Consider the following 16,102-nt stretch of genomic DNA (forward strand, 5'->3'; position numbering starts at 1 on the left):
TGTAACGGTTTATGTGTGTCTGAACCAGAAGGATCTTCTCGCCTGCAGTTCATACTAAACTCTGCAGCCAGAATTCTGAGCCGCTCTAGTAGAAGAACTCACATTTCTCCTTCAAACTCTTCACTGGCTGCTCTAGTAGAAGAACTCACATTTCTCCTTCAAACTCTTCACTGGCTGCTCTAGTAGAAGAACTCACATTTCTCCTTCAAACTCTTCACTGGCTGCTCTAGTAGAAGAACTCACATTTCTCCTTCAAACTCTTCACTGGCTGCTCTAGTAGAAGAACTCACATTTCTCCTTCAAACTCTTCACTGGCTGCTCTAGTAGAAGAACTCACATTTCTCCTTCAAACTCTTCACTGGCTTCTCTAGTAGAAGAACTCACATTTCTCCTTCAAACTCTTCACTGGCTTCCAGTTTCTTTCAGGATCATTTTAAAATTCTGGTTCTTACTTTCAGATCTATTCATGGTCAGACCTTCCATCACTCTCTTCCTCACTCTCTTCTTCACTCATCCTTCACCCTCTTCTTCACTCATCCTTCACTCTCTTCTTCATCCACGTGATGGAGAAGTTTCTTTACGACCCAAAGAATCAAGTCAATCAAACTCATTCATGAACAAGAGTTTAATGTAAAAATGTGTTTGACGACTTGAAAACATTTACAAGATCATGTTCAGAACGAAGATACAAATTAACTTATGATCAGTTTTCTAAATTTACAAGAAACATTGTGAGAAACAGCGCCACCAACAGACCAGTCTATGATCCAACCTTTGACCTGATGCTCCCTGGAGACCTGCTCGTCTTCACCTGTCAGTCCTGCGTCACACGCTCCAGAGGGTCAAAGGTCAAACAGAGACAGACAGAAGTCAGTCAGTGTCGTCGGAATATTAAAGGATTTAGTTCCACGAATCAAATGACTTTTTTATTGAGGTTTTTTAAACCATTTAATTTGTTGTTTTAATAATTGAAATCAAAAATGGAATATTTTCAAAACGAATACTTTTTTTTTTATAAATAGAAATTTATTTTTAATACTTTTTATATTGAAAATATGAAATTTTGATTTATTTGGTTTTATTTATTAGAGTCAGAATATTAACATGTATTCATTTTTAAATTATTACAATTATTTCATTCAATTATTAAAAAAACAAATTAAATCTTTCAATGAAGGAATTATTGAATTAAATGATTAAAAATATAAGAATCAAATGAAAACAACAGTTAAATGTTAAATTCATACAATATTCCGACGACACTGACGAACTTCTAGACTCTGGTCTCACTGAGGTTGAAGGTTCGAGGTCGTGGCCTTCAGGATTCCTCGCAGGACCTTGTAGTTACTGAGCGGCTGGTTCTCTTTGGGGGGGTAACAGGGGCCGCGGTCTGTGGCGTACGAGTACGGGAACCTCAGGACCCAGAACCCGTCCGTGGGGAGGACGATCTCCGTCTGCTCCGGGTGGAAGAGCGGGCAGGGCGGGGGTCCGGGCTGCACCTGAGGGTTCAGGGTCACCTCCAGAGGTGCGTCCGGCACCACCACCAGGAGCCGGCTCAGTTGGGCGAAGTGCGGCTTCATCCCGCGACCTTGAGACGGCGACAGGACGTAGAGCGGCATGTCCGTGTTCAGGACCCGGGTGGCCGGGTCTTTGGCGCCCCCTGGCGCCAGAACCTTCACGATCTTATCCGGGCCGGAGCTGATGAAGCGACGTCCTCGGCTGTCTTCGTACTCGAAGCCCACGAAGACCCGGGCCATGTCGTCCCTCCGGCGGCCCCGACCCACGCCGCCCGTGCTCCCGCGCTTGCTCATCAGGGTCTTGTTGGGGGCGGGCCACGAGGAGGTGCCGCCGTCCAGGGTGTCGCCCAGACCCGCGTCTTCCTCGGACCGCGAGCGGATCACCAGGTCCCAGGGCAGCAGGAAGGAGGCCCCAGGCAGGAAGCCGGGCTGATCCAGACCCGTGTGGCAGTTGTAGGACTTGGCTGGTCCCAGTTTGACCAGAGACCAGCTGGAGAACTTGGGCAGGAGTCCTTTAGGGCAGCCCGAGTGCATCATGCCCGGGAGATACTCCACCGTGGACGGCTGGCGGTCCACCAGACTCGGCCTCTTCTGCTGGACCTGAGTCTCGGTTCCGTCGCCCTCCCCGTAGGCCCCGAGGCTGTCCGTGGACTGACCCAGACTGAGGGCCAGGCTGAGGCTGGGGTCTCCGGGCGTGTGGCTCTGAGCGGTGCTGGACTCCTTCAGCCGCTCCACCTCCGCCGGCGCCGAGGCGTCGCTGGGGAGCCGCTGGTTGCTGGCGGGAGCCGGGTCTGGGGTGCTGGGCTGGAAGACCGGGAGGTGGATCCGCTCCAGCTTCACGCAGCACTTCTCCTCCAGAACCTGGTCCAGAACAAAAACATTTATCTTCGTACAAACTATTATTTTCATCTTTTATCGTTTCCTTCGTTTAAACTTCTAACTTAACTTCAGATGTTATTGTGTTTCTGGAGCCGTCGACACAAAATAAGAGTAAAAATTTAAAATAAAGTCAAATATTCTTTGTTTACGTTTTTATAGTATTTTATATCATATGGAAATACATACTTAATAAATCACAGTCATATTTAGAGATTAATTATTAAAGGTTTAAATAAAAAAAAATGACCTTTGACCTCATGACTTGGTCCAGGTGGAGGATCTGTATCTTATATTTGTGGTTTTATACAATTTTCTTATTATAGTATTTTATGTGTAATTACTGTTTTATTCTACCCTTCGTTTGTTACTGTGTGTTCTTGTCACTTGAGTTTATCAACAATAGAAATATATTTGTGTCCAAGACTCATTTCTGACTTTGTTATTGTTGTTTGTGTCACATCTTGTAACAAAAATCAATTAAACTCATTATTGTGTTATCTTAGTGTTTTTATTGTGTGTTCTTGTGCAGAACAAAACATTGACCTTTGACCTGGAGCCACGACAGGAAGTGAGACACTGACCTGGTAGAAGTCGTGATTGGCGGCCTGGACGTCGAAGGGATCTTCTCGAGGAGCCTGTTTCCAGCCGCAGTTACAGGAGCTGGTGGAGCGCCCCCTGCTGTTGTGGTTGAGGACCGGCGGGTTGTGATCCATGTCCGTCTTCTCTCCTGAAGGAGGTGAAGAAACGTGATGAAGGAGGTGAAGAAATGTGATGAAGGAGGTGAAGAAACATGATGAAGGAGGTGAAGAAACGTGATGAAGGAGGTGAAGAAACGTGATGAAGGAGGTGAAGAAACGTGATGAAGGAGGTGAAGAATCGTGATGAAGGAGGTGAAGAAACGTGATGAAGGAGGTGAAGAAACATGATGAAGGAGGTGAAGAAACGTGATGAAGGAGGTGAAGAAACGTGATGAAGGAGGTGAAGAATCGTGATGAAGGAGGTGAAGAATCGTGATGAAGGAGGTGAAGAAACGTGATGAAGGAGGTGAAGAAACGTGATGAAGGAGGTGAAGAAACGTGATGAAGGAGGTGAAGAAACGTGATGAAGGAGGTGATGAAATGAGATGAAGGAGGTGAAGAAACGTGATGAAGGAGGTGAAGAAACGTGATGAAGGAGGTGAAGAAACGTGATGAAGGAGGTGAAGAAACGTGATGAAGGAGGTGAAGAAACGTGATGAAGGAGGTGAAGAAACGTGATGAAGGAGGTGAAGAAACGTGATGAAGGAGGTGAAGAAACGTGATGAAGGAGGTGAAGAAATGAGATGAAGGAGGTGAAGAAACGAGATGAAGGAGGTGAAGAAACATGATGAAGGAGGTGAAGAATCATGATGAAGGAGGTGAAGAATCGTGATGAAGGAGGTGAAGAATCGTGATGAAGGAGGTGAAGAAACGTGATGAAGGAGGTGAAGAAACGTGATGAAGGAGGTGAAGAAACGTGATGAAGGAGGTGAAGAAACGTGATGAAGGAGGTGAAGAAACGTGATGAAGGAGGTGAAGAAACGTGATGAAGGAGGTGAAGAAACGTGATGAAGGAGGTGAAGAAATGAGATGAAGGAGGTGAAGAAACGTGATGAAGGAGGTGAAGAATCGTGATGAAGGAGGTGAAGAATCGTGATGAAGGAGGTGAAGAATCGTGATGAAGGAGGTGAAGAATCGTGATGAAGGAGGTGAAGAATCGTGATGAAGGAGGTGAAGAAACGTGATGAAGGAGGTGAAGAATCGTGATGAAGGAGGTGAAGAATCGTGATGAAGGAGGTGAAGAAACGTGATGAAGGAGGTGAAGAAACGTGATGAAGGAGGTGAAGAATCGTGATGAAGGAGGTGAAGAATCGTGATGAAGGAGGTGAAGAATCGTGATGAAGGAGGTGAAGAATCATGATGAAGGAGGTGAAGAAACGTGATGAAGGAGGTGAAGAATCGTGATGAAGGAGGTGAAGAATCATGATGAAGGAGTGAATGTGAGCTTCAACCTTCAGACGCCCCCCCTCACCTGGAGCTGCTCACCTGGAGCTGCTCACCTGGAGCTGCTCACCTGGAGCTGCTCACCTGGAGCTGCTCACCTGGAGCTGCTCACCTGGAGCTGCTCACCTGTCTCACTGTAAGTGGGTCAGACTGGTTCATGTAAGAATAGCTCAGTCTGATCCACTTTATATCGTACTGGAATATTGGGAGCATTTAATAGATTTTACTTTATTTCAATCATTTCTAATTTATTTATTTTATACTTGGATATAAAATTGTAAACATTTTCTTTTAATTATTACAGTGAAAGATTTGAATATTTTCTAAATGAGTAAATGTTTTATAAACGTTATTTTATTATAATTTCAATAAATCAAAAAAATATTATTTTTAATTCATATTATTTTAAATTCAATATATAAATGTTGTTATAACAGAGTCTCCAGACTAAACCAACAGATCTCAGAGCTACTGATCAAACTCTCAGCCAATCATGAGACTCACAGATCAGGTGATGACGTAACATCACATGATCCAGTAGCTCTTTAGTCCGGAGACTCCATTATACCAGCATTTAGGTAAGTTTAGGTAGAACTTTATTGTTTTTATTATTATGATTATTATGATTATTATAATTACTATTATTATATATTATAATAATAATTATTATATTATTATTTTTATTTTATTGTTTTATTATTTTATTATTTATACTGAATTTAAAAGAATATGAATTAAAAAATATTGAATTAAAAAATAATTATTCTTGAATTTTGAACATTTGGAAAATTGATCTTAAAATATGATATAAAAAAATAAATCAACATTTCAATAAACAAATGATTATATTAATCATTAAAATATAATTTAATGGTTAAATAAACACATTTCAATGGAAAGATTTGAAATGTTCAGTAATTGAATCTTTTCATTTACTTCCAGAACCATCAGGTCCAGATCCGTTTGGACTTGATGATGAAATAGGTTCAATCATGTGACCCACCTTTGTCTCGTGTGACCCACCTCTGTCTCGTGTGACCCACCTCTGTCTCGTGTGACCCACCTCTGTCTCGTGTGACCCACCTCTGTCTCGTGTGACCCACCTCTGTCTCGTGTGACCCACCTCTGTCTCGTGTGACCCACCTCTGTCTCGTGTGACCCACCTCTGTCTCGTGTGACCCACCTCTGTCCCGTGTGACCCACCTCTGTCCCGTGTGACCCACCTCTGTCCCGTGTGACCCACCTCTGTCCCGTGTGACCCACCTCTGTCTCATGTGACCCACCTCTGTCTCGTGTGACCCACCTCTGTCTCGTGTGACCCACCTCTGTCTCATGTGACCCACCTCTGTCTCATGTGACCCACCTCTGTCTCATGTGACCCACCTCTGTCTCATGTGACCCACCTCTGTCTCATGTGACCCACCTCTGTCTCGTGTGACCCACCTCTGTCTCGTGTGACCCACCTCTGTCTCGTGTGACCCACCTCTGTCTCGTGTGACCCACCTCTGTCTCATGTGACCCACCTCTGTCTCATGTGACCCACCTCTGTCTCATGTGACCCACCTCTGTCTCATGTGACCCACCTCTGTCTCATGTGACCCACCTCTGTCTCATGTGACCCACCTCTGTCTCGTGTGACCCACCTCTGTCTCGTGTGACCCACCTCTGTCTCGTGTGACCCACCTCTGTCTCGTGTGACCCACCTCTGTCTCGTGTGACCCACCTCTGTCTCGTGTGACCCACCTCTGTCTCGTGTGACCCACCTCTGTCTCGTGTGACCCACCTCTGTCTCGTGTGACCCACCTCTGTCTCGTGTGACCCACCTCTGTCTCGTGTGACCCACCTCTGTCTCGTGTGACCCACCTCTGTCTCGTGTGACCCACCTCTGTCTCGTGTGACCCACCTCTGTCTCGTGTGACCCACCTCTGTCCCGTGTGACCCACCTCTGTCTCGTGTGACCCACCTCTGTCTCGTGTGACCCACCTCTGTCTCGTGTGACCCACCTCTGTCTCGTGTGACCCACCTCTGTCTCGTGTGACCCACCTCTGTCTCGTGTGACCCACCTCTGTCTCGTGTGACCCACCTCTGTCTCGTGTGACCCACCTCTGTCTCGTGTGACCCACCTCTGTCTCATGTGACCCACCTCTGTCTCGTGTGACCCACCTCTGTCCCGTGTGACCCACCTCTGTCTCGTGTGACCCACCTCTGTCCCGTGTGACCCACCTCTGTCTCATGTGACCCACCTCTGTCCCGTGTGACCCACCTCTGTCTCATGTGACCCACCTCTGTCTCGTGTGACCCACCTCTGTCCCGTGTGACCCACCTCTGTCCCGTGTGACCCACCTCTGTCTCGTGTGACCCACCTCTGTCTCGTGTGACCCACCTCTGTCTCGTGTGACCCACCTCTGTCTCGTGTGACCCACCTCTGTCTCGTGTGACCCACCTCTGTCTCGTGTGACCCACCTCTGTCTCGTGTGACCCACCTCTGTCTCATGTGACCCACCTCTGTCTCATGTGACCCACCTCTGTCTCGTGTGACCCACCTCTGTCTCGTGTGACCCACCTCTGTCTCGTGTGACCCACCTCTGTCTCGTGTGACCCACCTCTGTCTCGTGTGACCCACCTCTGTCTCGTGTGACCCACCTCTGTCTCGTGTGACCCACCTCTGTCTCGTGTGACCCACCTCTGTCTCGTGTGACCCACCTCTGTCTCATGTGACCCACCTCTGTCCCGTGTGACCCACCTCTGTCACATGATCAGACCCTACACGACTCACCTGGCTGAGGCAGCAGGTGGAACTTGTGGACGCAGTGCTGGTCGGTCAGACTCCTCTCCTCACACAGCTGGTGGCCGTTGCTCCAGAACTTGTAGCAGTCCTCGTGCAGCTGCAGGGCGCAGCGCTGGAAGGCCACGCCGCGGGCGTGCTGGCTGTAGACCCGGAGCGCCTGGGCCAGCTGGTTCTTGTGCACCGTGGTGGTGTAGTTGTGCGGCAGGTTGGACTGGTAGGCGCTGTGGGCCAGAGGAAGCGCTTTCTGACACCGGTTCTCCGAGAACTTGGTGTCGGCGTCCAGGTAGCTTTCCAGCACCTTCAGCTGACTCTGGACCTTCGGCGCCAGCTCGGCCGCCTCGTCCTCCGTGTGTTGGATCAGGACCTGGTGGATCCTGGACGCCATCTGGACCCACTTGGAGAAGCACGGCAGCTCGAAGTGGGACGGTTGAGGGTTCCGACCCACGCTGTCGTCGAAACCCTTCTTGGTCAAGACCAGGTCCACGTGCTGCCAGAGAAACTCCTTCAGGCTGCAGTCCACCAGCTGACCCCCCATCATCAGGCCGCCCACGTCCAGGCCGGGCTGCCGGGCCGAGCGACGCATCTGTTGGTACCTCCTCGGGCCCGACACCACCACCGAGGAGTCCTGGTCGGACAGGATGCAGTTGGACCGGAGCTGGCCCAGCAGGGTGCCCACCGGGTCCTCCTCCGGCGCCGGCATCACGTACACGAACGCCTGGTTGGCGGGAACGGTGAAGAGACAGTTGCTGCTCTGATTGGTCAGGACGCGGCTCTTCCTGAAGATCCTGTAGATCTGATCCTCCAGGGCGTGTTGGAGCCTCCGTCGGGGCGAGTGCTTCTTCGGCTTGTCGGGGTGAGACCCGGAGTCCGACCCGTTCGAGACCTACAGACGACAGTGTTAGAAATAAAGACCAAGAACAGTTTGACCTCGGGGTTCACTTAATGGACACTTTTGAGGTGTAATTCAGAAAGGATAAAATCATGCGAGATGACTGAGGACGAGAGGATACAGTGATGACTGAGGAAGAGAGGATACAGTGATGACTGAGGACGAGACGATACAGTGTTGACTAAGGAAGAGAGGATACAGTGATGACTGAGGACGAGAGGATACAGTGATTCCAGCAGCTTTTAAAGCTGATGTTTTGAAATATTTTGGTTTGAAATAAAAAGGCAGTTACGACTTTGTCAAGAGTGGTCTGTAAATACTTCAACACCAGAGTCAAGTACTGGACAATACTACAAATATATACTCGTTACTACACTATCACAACACCAGAGTCAAGTACTGGACAATACTACACATATATACTTGTTACTACACTATCACAGCACCAGAGTCAAGTACTGGACAATACTACACATATATACTTGTTACTACACTATCACAACACCAGTCAAGTACTGGACAATACTACACATATATACTTGTTACTACACTATCACAACACCAGAGTCAAGTACTGGACAATACTACACATATATATACTTGTTACTACACTATCACAACACCAGAGTCAAGTACTGGACAATACTTCACATATATACTTGTTACTACACTATCACAACACCAGAGTCAAGTATTGGACAATACTACACATATATACTTGTTACTACACTATCACAACACCAGAGTCAAGTACTGGACAATACTTCACATATATACTTGTTACTACAGTATCACAACACCAGAGTCAAGTATTGGACAATACTACACATATATACTTGTTACTACACTATCACAACACCAGAGTCAAGTACTGGACAATACTTCACATATATACTTGTTACTACACTATCACAACACCAGAGTCAAGTATTGGACAATACTACACATATATACTTGTTACTACACTATCACAACACCAGAGTCAAGTACTGGACAATACTTCACATATATACTTGTTACTACAGTATACTGCTACTGTGACTGACAGAAATGCAGATGTAAACCTGGTCTTGGGTTCTAATACATATGTCTGGATCATGAACTACACAAAATATATCAAAATATATTAATTTTTCTACGACTACACTAATGTTTCAGTCATTAATTCTATTCTATTCAACATATTTCATTTTTCTTTATTCGAGTCATTAAATGACATAACAACACGTACAAGTGTTGTTTTACAATACTGACAAATGTTTTTCCTGATATGACGAGGAAATCTGACGCATACTTTAATGTTTAAACATAATATAACAATAATCAAATATTAATAATGGTTAAAATATAACTTTGGTTTTATAAAGACTTTGGCAGTGATTAGAAAAGAGTCGCTCATAGAAACATGTCGAAAAAACAACAACTATGAACTAGTTCCTTTTGAAATTGAACTGAACTTTGAAGTAGTTCACGTACAAGTGAACCTTCCTAACACTCCATACATCTTGTTCCTACAGTATCACGATGTATCCATCGTTTCTTATGAACACAAATACTATTGATAGACGCGTGTATTTCACTCTCCCTGGACATCAACAGTTCTTAGAGCAACAATGATGACAACCTCTTTAAAACTGAGTGAATATTGAGCAAGTTATGACGATTTAAAAGTTTAAAACAAAAATATAATACATGACTCAGTATTGAGGAGGTCGATCCGTGATTATAATAGTCCAGAACTTTAATATTTATCACAGGACAAATATACTTATATCACTGGAATCATCTTTACAAGATATTTAAGATGATACTGGTTCATATGAATCAATTCATCTTTTGAATTTTACAAACTTAAAGCTCCAGTTGTAAGATAAACATTTATACTTATTAACATTAATTAATTTGAATTGTACAGACTTATAGACAGATGTAAGATAAACATTTATACTTATTAACATTAATTCATTTGAATTGTACAGACTTATAGACAGATGTAAGATAAACATTTATACTTATTAACATTAATTCATTTGAATTGTACAGACTTATAAACAGATGTAAGATCAACATTTATACTTATTAACATTAATTCATTTGAATTGTACAGACTTATAAACAGATGTAAGATCAACATTTATACTTATTAATATTAATTCATTTGAATTGTACAGACTTATAAACAGATGTAAGATCAACATTTATACTTATTAACATTAATTCATTTGAATTGTACAGACTTATAAACAGATGTAAGATCAACATTAATATGAACATTATTCACCTTCAGACTCCCGTTCATGCTGAACACGAACAGCAGGCGAGGAGGACACGGACGACAGTTGATCTTCCACTCTTTAGACACCGGACAGTCCTTGACGTGAGCCCGGACCAGAGGCAGGACCTTCTGCCGGAGCGCGTCCAGGGCCCTGAAGAGCCGGTCGTAGCTCACGTCGAAGGTGTGCGTGGGATGGACCAGCAGGAGCACGTGACACACGGAGAACAGGTAGAGCAGGTGCAGACAGTGCTGCCGGTCCAGACCCTTCCAGAAGTCCTGCGAGTCCGAGTGTCCGGCGCCGGAGCTCAGGGACTCGCAGGCCCGCAGCAGCTGCTGACCGTCGCAGACGGAGGACAGCAGCAGGTACAGGACGCGGGTCTCCTGGTGGAAGAAGGTCTGGATGCTGCAGTCCGAGCTCTGCTCGCAGAACTGAGGGAAGATCTGTTTGTCCACCAGGCTGTTGACCAGGGACTCCTTCAGCTGGCCCGCCTGCATGTTGCTCTTCCCGAAGATGCCCACCACACACAGGCCCTCGTCCCGGTGCGCGGGGTCCTCCGGGGGGTCCACCCGCAGCAGGGTCCCCAGGCTCACCGGGGAGGCCATGACACCCTCCTTCATGTCGGAGACCGTGGGGAAGAAAAACAGCGACGGACAACATCCGGCGTCTTCTTCTTCTTTATTGCTGTTATAAAGGGATGTGTGGTGCATTAGCGCCACCCACTGGACTGGAGAGCGCATCGGGAATCACGTTTTTTTATTTTCCCATTTACGTTAAAAATGATATACACAAACAATGTAATTAAATCATTGAAATAATTTAATTGTTAACGTTCCCATTGGAACTTGTATTTAACACACATTTTTAACGAATTAAAACATTAAAAAGATTAAGATAAAATAACGTTTTTCAGATCCATATAACGTGATAATAATGACAGGAAGTCGTTCTTGCTGTTGTAAAAATAAAACGTAATGTTTGTGTCTTATATAAAGCTGTCGTGTTAAAAAAAGATTTTAATCTTTTTTTCTAACGCAGGATGACGGTTTACGTGCGCGCTCCCGACCTGACGTCAACACCTCTGACGTCAGCGCCACCGACGAGTCGAAATCCCTGATAACACTGTGCGCGCTCCCGCACTGCACGGGGGCTTGAGTCGAGGACGAGTCTCCGGTACTTCCTGCTCCTGCTCCCGCCGCTCCCGCCGGTCCCGCCGCTGCTCCTCCGGCGACACACGAGCAGGTCCAGCCCGGAAGGAAGGCGAGAGTTTGACGCGCGTCCAGGAAGGAGACATGATGGCGGGCTCCGCAGCAGAGGAGAAGACCTTCCGACGGTTCCTGGAGCTGCTCCTGCGGGAGATGAGGCCCCCTCTGCAGGACAGCGACCCGCCGCCGATGAGACCCCTGTCGGACCTGCTGTCCCCGGACGAGGTGGAGGGAGAGTGTCTGGACCTGTGTCTGCAGCACCTCTACAAATAGTTAGTCTCTTTTTCTACTACTAGTTAGGCTTTCATGGACAACTAGTTAAGTCTCTAACCTTTATTCTTTACTAGTTACCATTTTAATGTACAACTAGTTAAGTCTCGTTTATTCTTTACTAGTTAGGGTTTAATGTACAACTAGTTAAGTCTCTAACCTTTATTCTTTACAAGTTAGGATTTAATGTACAACTAGTTAAGTCTCTAACCTTTATTCTTTACTAGTTAGGATTTAATGTACAACTAGTTAAGTCTCTAACCTTTATTCTTTACAAGTTAGGATTTAATGTACAACTAGTTAAGTCTCTAACCTTTATTCTTTACAAGTTAGGATTTAATGTACAACTAGTTAAGTCTCTAACCTTTATTCTTTACAAGTTAGGATTTAATGTACAACTAGTTAAGTCTCTAACCTTTATTCTTTACAAGTTAGGATTTAATGTACAACTAGTTAAGTCTCTAACCTTTATTCTTTACAAGTTAGGATTTAATGTACAACTAGTTAAGTCTCTAACCTTTATTCTTTACTAGTTAGGATTAAATGTACAACAAGTTAAGTTTCTAACCTTTATTCTTTACAAGTTAGGATTTAATGTACAACTAGTTAAGTCTCTAACCTTTATTCTTTACAAGTTAGGATTTAATGTACAACAAGTTAAGTCTCTAACCTTTATTCTTTACAAGTTAGGATTTAATGTACAACTAGTTAAGTCTCTAACCTTTTATTCTTTACTAGTAAGGATTTAATGTACAAATGGTTAAGTCTCTAACCTTTATTCTTAACTGGTTACTGTTTAATCTACAAATGGTTAAGTCTCTTTTTTCTACTACTAGTTACGATTTAATGTACAACTAGTTAAGTCTCTTTGATTCTTTACTGGTTACGATTTTATTGTACTACTAGTTAAGACTCCAACCTTTATTCTACTACTAGTTACGATTTTAGTGTACAACTAGTTAAGTCTCCAACCCTTATTTTTTACTGGTTACGATTTTATCGTACTACTAGTTAAGCTTCCTTGATTCTTTACTGGTTCCGATTTTATCGTACTACTAGTTAAGTCTCCAACCTTTATTCTACTACTAGTTACACGTTTATTGTAAAACTAGTAAAATCTCAAACCTTTATTGTAAAACTAGCTAAACCTCAAATCTTAATTCTACAACTAGTCAAATCTAGAACCTTCATTGTACAACTAGTTATGTTGTGTTGTCTCCACTCTTCATGGAGAGGCTGCAGGGGTCACGGTGGTTTGACCTCTGGCTCTCACTGCCCCTGAACATGTGTATCTATATGTCTTGTGGTCCAGCAGTGGACGGTGAACCCCTTGTTTTGCGTAACAGTCACAGGAGGCTCAGCATCACTTCATCTTCTAAAAATATCCTGCAGGTTATTATCCTCCAGATCGATGGTCTCTGAGAGACGCTCACATCCAGCTGCTCACCAGACAACACTTGGTTCTGCAGCCGGTCCAGATCGGATCCCTGGCCTGGTTCTGATCCAAAATAGGTGCAGCGAGCAGGAGTGAGATGTAGGGCAGGAAGTAGCCCAGGGACGCGTCACGTCATCGTAGAGTAGACGCTTCATGTCTCGAGGCGACGACTGCGAGCATGTGTGGGCGTCACCACGTCACAGTGAGCAGAGAACCAGCAACTCTGTACCCTTGAGCAGGTTCTCAAGTGACGGGTGTGCAGGACTGTTTGTTAGTGTCTTTGAAATATATCAGAATAGATAGGATTTAATATCTGTAATCTGTAATATACATGAATAACTTTTATATGATTTAATAACTCTGTAATATACATGAATAACTTTTATATGATTTAATAACTCTGTAATATACATGAATAACTTCTTATGATTTAATAACTCTGTAATATACATGAATAACTTCTTATGATTTAATAACTCTGTAATATATATTAATAACTTCTTATGATTTAATAACTCTGTAATATACATGAATAACTTCTTATGATTTAATAACTCTGTAATATATATTAATAACTTCTTATGATTTAATAACTCTGTAATATACATGAATAACTTCTTATGATTTAATAACTCTGTAATATACATGAATAACTTCTTATGATTTAATAACTCTGTAATATACATGAATAACTTCTTATGATTTAATAACTCTGTAATATATATTAATAACTTCTTATGATTTAATAACTCTGTAATATACATTAATAACTTATGATTTAATAACTCTGTAATATACATGAATAACTTCTTATGATTTAATAACTCTGTAATATACATGAATAACTTCTTATGATTTAATAACTCTGTAATATACATTAATAACTTCTTATGATTTAATAACTCTGTAATATACATGAATAACTTCTTATGATTTAATAACTCTGTAATATACATGAATAACTTCTTATGATTTAATAACTGTAATATACATTAATAACTTCTTATGATTTAATAACTGTAATATACATGAATAACTTCTTATGATTTATTAACTCTGTAATATACATTAATAACTTCTTATGATTTATTAACTCTGTAATATACATTAATAACTTCTTATGGTTTATTAACTCTGTAATATACATGAATAACTTCTTATGATTTAATAACTCTGTAATATACATTAATAACTTCTTATGATTTAATAACTCTGTAATATACATTAATAACTTTTATATGATTTAATAACTCTGTAATATACATTAATAACCTTTTTATGATTTAATAACTCTGTAATATACATTAATAACCTTTTTATGATTTAATAACTCTGTAATATACATTAATAACCTTTTTATGATTTATTAACTTGACTGATGTTTGTTAGTTTCTATGAAAGTTTATCAGAATAAACATGATTTAGTTTCACATTTAAAATCTTTTTAAGCATCGAAAAATTATATTTATTTTCAAAATGTATTTACACGTAAGGTTTGATATTATTATTCAAAAATACATTTAATTTACAGTCTTTTAAATACAATATAAATGTATAATCGAGTCTCCAGACTAAACCAACAGAGCTCAGAGCTACTGATCAAACTCTCAACCATCATGTGACGACGTATGTATCGTCTTGAGGCTCCTTTTATAGCAACATTTATTATGTTGAATTTAAAAGACTATGAATGAAAATGTAATTTAAATTATTAGAAAATCAAACTTAATTAATAATAAATATTCAAATTATTTAAATGATTGAGTTAAATGAATAAAAAAACAGCAACAACTTTAAAATAAAAAAATGTAAATGTTTCATCATTTAAAAAGTAAAATCCAATCATTCAATATCTCGATGTCATTGATTCCATAGGATTCGCACCAACAACCAGCGTATAAATAGTTGAATTAAAAACAGTTTCCCGCCTCTTCACGTGTCCTTGTTAGCGTCCGTTCGGAATCAAATGAACAACAACATGTCGTTTTCTGTCCAAACGCTCGTGTCTGATCATCAGCAGCTGGAGATCGAAGGTTTAACCCTGAAGGAAAACTGACAGAATGTAACGTGTCATCGCCGGGGTCACGACAGGGTCATGAGATCTGGTTCTCCTCTCGCTGTAGTTGGTTTCAAACCTTCAACCATCGACTCGATGACTGTCGATCGTGGAGGTCGAAGGTCATCGTGTCGTGTCTTCAAGGTGTGTTTTATTCAAGGTGTGTTTTATTCAAGGTGTGTTTTATTCAAGGTGTGTTTTATTCAAGGTGTGTTTTATTCAAGGTGTGTTTTATTCAAGGTGTGTTTTATTCAAGGTGTGTTTTATTCAAGGTGTGTTTTATTCAAGGTGTGTTTTATTCAAGGTGTGTTTTATTCAAGGTGTGTTTTATTGATGACTTTAATGAAGCGATTCTCACGTGTTGATGGTCGAGGATCTGAGGTCGAGGAGTGTCGTCAAGAATCAGGTGATACCATCTACAGTGATGGTGTAGTAACTAGGTAACTTGGTAGCTAACCTGGTGAAACACACACGCACACGCACACGCACACGCACACGCACACGCACACACACACCTGATGCTCTTGAGCCGGTCCCAGGATCTCGGTCCAGGTGTCAAAAGTTCACAGACTTGGCTCCACACCTGCACCGGGTCAGCAGGTAATCTCTGACCTGGTAGTAGTCGTCTGGACACGAGTCGACGGTTTGACTCGACTCCTGTTGGGTTTGATTGATCAAATATTTCTGTATTGAAAGGAAAATAAAAATGAATGACATTTTAAAAATTAAACATTTTTTTAACATATGGAGTTTGATATTATATTCCATT

General features: G+C 42.5%; 2 protein-coding genes across 2 annotated transcripts in view; one reads left to right on the forward strand and one right to left on the reverse strand.

The window, feature by feature from the left end:
* Positions 1-616: 616 nt before the first annotated feature.
* Positions 617-11,082, reverse strand: smg8 (SMG8 nonsense mediated mRNA decay factor). The gene is made up of 4 exons (XM_087807718.1): positions 10,376-11,082; positions 7,194-8,088; positions 2,978-3,123; positions 617-2,378 (listed from the first exon to the last, which is right to left on the reverse strand). The coding sequence occupies exons 1-4, from the start codon at positions 11,075-11,077 to the stop codon at positions 1,287-1,289; spliced, it is 2,835 nt and encodes a 944-aa protein (XP_087663844.1). The 5' UTR covers positions 11,078-11,082; the 3' UTR covers positions 617-1,286.
* Positions 11,083-11,498: 416 nt separating this feature from the next.
* ppm1e (protein phosphatase, Mg2+/Mn2+ dependent, 1E) overlaps positions 11,499-16,102 on the forward strand; it is a 35,522-nt gene continuing 30,918 nt past the window's right edge. The window contains exon 1 of the mRNA XM_087807363.1: positions 11,499-11,844. Within this exon, the coding sequence (XP_087663489.1) occupies positions 11,660-11,844 (185 nt within the window). The 5' untranslated portion in view covers positions 11,499-11,659. The remainder of the gene's footprint in view (positions 11,845-16,102) is intronic.

The sequence above is a fragment of the Callionymus lyra genome, chromosome 14 (assembly GCF_982586985.1).
Source record: "Callionymus lyra chromosome 14, fCalLyr1.hap1.1, whole genome shotgun sequence".
NCBI lineage: Eukaryota > Metazoa > Chordata > Actinopteri > Syngnathiformes > Callionymidae > Callionymus > Callionymus lyra.

Bases quoted from the DNA above. Each gene is read 5' to 3' on its own strand.
- smg8 (XM_087807718.1), bottom strand. From the start codon at position 11,077: ATGCACCACACATCCCTTTATAACAGCAATAAAGAAGAAGAAGACGCC. The intron at 3,124-7,193 runs GTGAGTCGTGTA...CACCTCCTTCAG, and splicing joins CCACCTGCTGCCTCAGCCAG to GAGAGAAGACGGACATGGAT. The intron at 2,379-2,977 runs GTCAGTGTCTCA...GTTCTGGACCAG, and splicing joins CCAATCACGACTTCTACCAG to GTTCTGGAGGAGAAGTGCTG.